This window comes from Ochlerotatus camptorhynchus, unplaced genomic scaffold (genome assembly GCF_037179485.1).
Source record: "Ochlerotatus camptorhynchus isolate MF236.1 unplaced genomic scaffold, CSIRO-AGI_Acam_v1.1 ptg000569l, whole genome shotgun sequence".
NCBI lineage: Eukaryota > Metazoa > Arthropoda > Insecta > Diptera > Culicidae > Ochlerotatus > Ochlerotatus camptorhynchus.
The window spans coordinates 1,479,368-1,483,966 of NW_027041050.1; the positions used below are offsets into that span (position 1 = coordinate 1,479,368).

The window sequence follows — 4,599 nt, forward strand, 5'->3', positions numbered from 1 at the left end:
TGCATTCCTTCCTCTTCTTTGGATCCCAATCTGAACTGTTTTGCTGACAAGTTGAACGAGTGGACTTTCGCTTTGTAAATCGGACACAGCGAGCTGTTTGGAATCGAGTTAGCAGTTGCTGTTTGTTCTCATAGGTGAGCTACAACAGTATATGTCCGCCGAAGCCAGGTTTTGGATACTACAGTTGGTTCTTTCCTCCTCTTTCCTCATCAATCGAACGATTACTAGCTAAGCTGCAACAATCGGTGTGACGTCACTGTAATCAGCGACTCTACAATTTACTGGATTAGGTGTAGCAGGTCGCAGTATATCGTTCTGTTCTCTCAGGTAGGCTTCAACAGTGTATGCCAGCCGAAGCCTTGGACTATCGGATCTCTACACCACCCAATTCTTCTATTTACCGGTTTGAGTGACGCATATCAACAATGCCGACCCGCGACAAGAAGCCGCCAGCGTTCAAGCTGTTGATGGTCCAGCTTAAGAACATCCAGACATCTTTGGACGACATCTGGAGATTCGTGGACGGTTACCCGTCGACAACTACAGCAAGTCAGGTCAACGTTCGCTTGAATAGGATCGATGAGTTGTGGGAAAGGTATGGAGAGATTCTAATCGATGTTCAAGCTCATGATGACTTTGAGGATGAGGATCAGGAGTTCGATAAGGCTAGGTTAGCGTATAGTGATAAGTAGTAAGGCGTTCTTGATGGATAGGGCCAAGGAACTGCAGGATCCGGAGGAAGTTGAACAATCCATACGAGCAAATGAGTCGTTGACACACGGCCATGGTACCCTTGATCATGTGCGTTTGCCTCAAATTAAGCTACAAGTTTTCAACGGGGACATCGATGAGTGGATCAGCTTCCGTGATCTGTTCACTTCACTTATACATCGGAAGACGGACTTGCCCGAAGTGGAAAAGTTCCACTATCTCAAGGGATGCCTGCAGGGAGAACCAAAGAGCCTGATTGATTCATTGAAGATTACGAAGAACAACTACCAAATTGCGTGGGATATGCTGTTGAAGCGTTATGACAACAGCAAGCAATTGAAAAAGCGACAGGTACAAGCTTTATTCAATTTGCCAACATTATCCAAGGAATCGGTAAGGGATTTGCATACTCTGACTGATGGTTTCGAGAGAGTGGTGCAGAATTTGGACCAGGTGATCAAGCCTGAGGATTACAAGGACCTGTTGCTCGTAAATCTGCTCACAAACCGGCTGGATCCAGTAACGCGCCGAGGTTGGGAGGAACATTCCTCGACCAAGGATCAAGACACGTTAGAAGATCTCTCGGATTTCTTACATCGTAGGATCCGGATTCTGGAGTCATTACCAACGAAGGCTTCGGATTCCAAGACTTCTTATCAAGTACAACAACCGTTGAGACAGAAATCGTCTGTTGTGAAGGCCAGCTACGGTTCTGTGCAATCGTCTGGGGGACGATGTGCGGTATGCAAGGAGAACCATCCACTCTACCAGTGTTCATCCTTCCAACGGTTGTCGGTGCGAGAAAGAGATGCAGTGCTGAGGGCGAACTCTCTATGCAGGAACTGCTTCAGATCGGGCCATCTGGCAAAGGATTGTCCGTCAAAATACTTCTGTCGTAGTTGCAAGGGTCGTCATCATACATTGGTATGCTTCAAACCGCAGAAGGATGGGTTGGCGAAGGTCGCTGCTGTTGCTGGAAACAACAATCCTCCTACTCAAATGGAATCTGGTGAACCATCCACTTCTACATCCTCCCAGGTGGTCAACATGGCAGCCACCGAAATAACAGTCTCTGGGTCCACTCAACAGTTCTCCTCCAAGGTTTTGCTGGCTACTGCGGTCGTTATCGTGGAAGATGATGAGGGTAGTCAGTTCCCGGTTCGTGCTCTATTGGATTCCGGCTCCGAGAGTAATTTCATCGCTGAACGGTTGAGTCAACGGCTCAGGACACATCGAGAGAAAGTAGATATTTCTGTGCACGGTATTGGTCACGCGGCTACAAAGGTTAAGTACCAGATTACCGCGATGGTTCGTTCGCGAGCTACGGCTTTCTCGCAGAACATGAATTTCCTCGTGCTCCCAAAGGTTACGGTAAATATACCTACGGCGAAGGTGAATACACAAGGCTGGACGGTGCCTAACGGGATCATCCTGGCGGATCCCACTTTTTTCAATCCAAGCTCAGCGGACATGGTGTTGGGCATCGAATCCTTTTTTGATTTCTTCGAAACTGGTCGAAGAATTCCCCTCGGAGATCAATTGCCGACACTTAACGAATCAGTGTTCGGTTGGGTGGTCTGCGGAGGTCTGACAAATCCAAGTCAAGGCTTAAGCATCAATTGTAGTACGGCAACTACACAAGGATTAGAGGAGCTAGTCGCACGGTTTTGGGTTAGTGAAGAGATTGGCAGTTCCAAGGTTCTTTCGTTGGAGGAAAGTAAATGTGAGGACATTTTCCGGAAGTCGGTTCGCAGGGAATCCGACGGTCGATACTCCGTTTCGTTGTCGAAAGATGAAGACGCAATTTCCAGGTTGGGCGAGTCACGGGACATCGCATTCCGGCGGCTTCAAGGCACAGAACGTAGATTGGCGAGGGATGTTGGTCTGCGAGAACAGTACCATCAGTTCATGGAGGAATAAATCCGATTAGGGCATATGACGAAGATAGAGGAAACGGTTGATCTCGAAAAACGATGCTATCTGCCACATCATCCGGTAATTAAGGAGGCCAGCACCACAACTAAGGTCCGTGTGGTATTCGACGCGTCATGCAAGACGTCGTCCGGCGTTTCGCTCAATGACGCTCTGCTGGTGGGACCGATTGTACAGGAGGACTTACGATCTATCATGCTCCGGAGCCGCGTCAAGATAATCATGCTGGTAGCCGATGTAGAGAAGATGTTCCGGCAAATCTTTGTTCTACAGGTGGATAGGCCACTCCAATGCATTCTATGGCGTTTCGATCCGTCGGAGCCCGTCTGCGTGTTCGAGCTCATCACCGTCACATATGGGACAAAATCAGCGCCATTTCTCGCAACCCGTACATTGAATCAGCTGGCAGTGGACGAGGAAACCAATTACCCGTTGGCTGCAAGGGCAACCACCGAGGATACCTATATGGATGACGTCATTACGGGAGCAGATACCATAGAAAAGGCACGGGAGCTTCGGAAACAGCTCGATGAAATGATGTCAAGGGGAGGATTTCGGCTACGGAAATGGGCATCCAACCGTCCGGAGGTTTTGGAGGGAGTCCCAGAGGAAAATCTGGCGATCCCAAGCTCAGATGGGATAAACCTGGATCCAGACCCAATAGTCAAAACGCTAGGTTTGACCTGGATACCGAACACCGACCAACTGAAGTTCCAGTTCGATATTCCACCTTGGTCATCAGAACAATATCCATCCAAACGACAAGTCCTTTCAGTGATTGCCACACTCTTTGATCCTTTAGGACTTCTCGGCGCTGCTATCACCACAGCCAAGGTCATAATGCAGCTTCTGTGGAAGATAAGGAACGAGCAAGATCAGACATTGGATTGGGACCAGCCATTGCCTTCAACGGTGGGTGAGATGTGGAGAAAATACTACGACCAACTTCCTCTACTGAACGAGGTTCGAATCGATCGTTGTGTGGTCATTCCAGATGCAGAATTGATCGAGATTCATTGCTTTTCTGATGCTTCGAACAAGGCATTTGGTGCCTGTGTTTACGTACGGAGTCAAGATACAGAAGGCAGGATTAAGGTTCAGCTGTTATCCTCAAAATCCAAAGTGGCACCATTGAAGACGCAGTCCATACCAAGGTTGGAGCTGTGTGGTGCGCTTCTGTCGGCGCAGTTGTATGAAAAGGTTCGTGACGCAATCAGGATTCCCGCTCGGACGTTCTTCTGGGTCGATTCAACCTGTGTTCTGCGATGGATTCAAGCATCTCCAAACGTCTGGAGTACTTACGTCGGTAATAGAGTAGCAAAAATCCAGACTATCACCGAACCATCACAATGGCAACACGTTCCTGGCAAGGAGAATCCGGCGGATTTGATCTCCAGAGGAATTTCACCGAAGGACATCGTCGAAAATATCTTCTGGTGGGAGGGACCAGGTTGGTTGAAAGGGAATCCGGAGGAATGGCCTCATCCACCGAGTGAACTTTCTATGGAGGAAGTAGAGCAGGAAAGACGACGAACAACGATCGCTTGTGCAGTTACGGGGTATGCGGAGTTTAACGAATGGTTTTTGGGGAAGTATGAATCCTATACGAACCTCATTCGCCGAACTGCATACTGGCTGCGGCTAATGCGGCTACTACAGAAAGAACCGAAAAACAGAGTTTCAACGGGCCTTTTGTCAACTAACGAGCTTAAGGAGGCAGAGTTCGTTCTACTTCGTCGCGTTCAGAAAGAAGTTTTCGCCGATGAATGGAAGGCACTTTCCAAGGGAGAAGCTATACCCAGGAAGTCTCCACTTAGATGGTTCAATCCGTATATTGCCGAGGATCAAGTCATCAGAGTTGGTGGACGGCTTGGGCACTCTGCTGAACGACATGATACGAAGCATCCGATAGTTCTTCCTGCACGGCATAAACTTACCCGGATGATCCTCCAGCAT

The 4,599-nt window shown here is 48.6% G+C and overlaps 1 protein-coding gene across 1 annotated transcript; it reads left to right on the forward strand.

The window, feature by feature from the left end:
- The first annotated feature begins 425 nt into the window (after positions 1-425).
- LOC135713588 (uncharacterized) lies at positions 426-2,631 on the forward strand. Its single transcript, XM_065236718.1, has 2 exons — positions 426-670; positions 714-2,631. The coding sequence occupies exons 1-2, from the start codon at positions 426-428 to the stop codon at positions 2,629-2,631; spliced, it is 2,163 nt and encodes a 720-aa protein (XP_065092790.1).
- Positions 2,632-4,599: the final 1,968 nt, after the last annotated feature.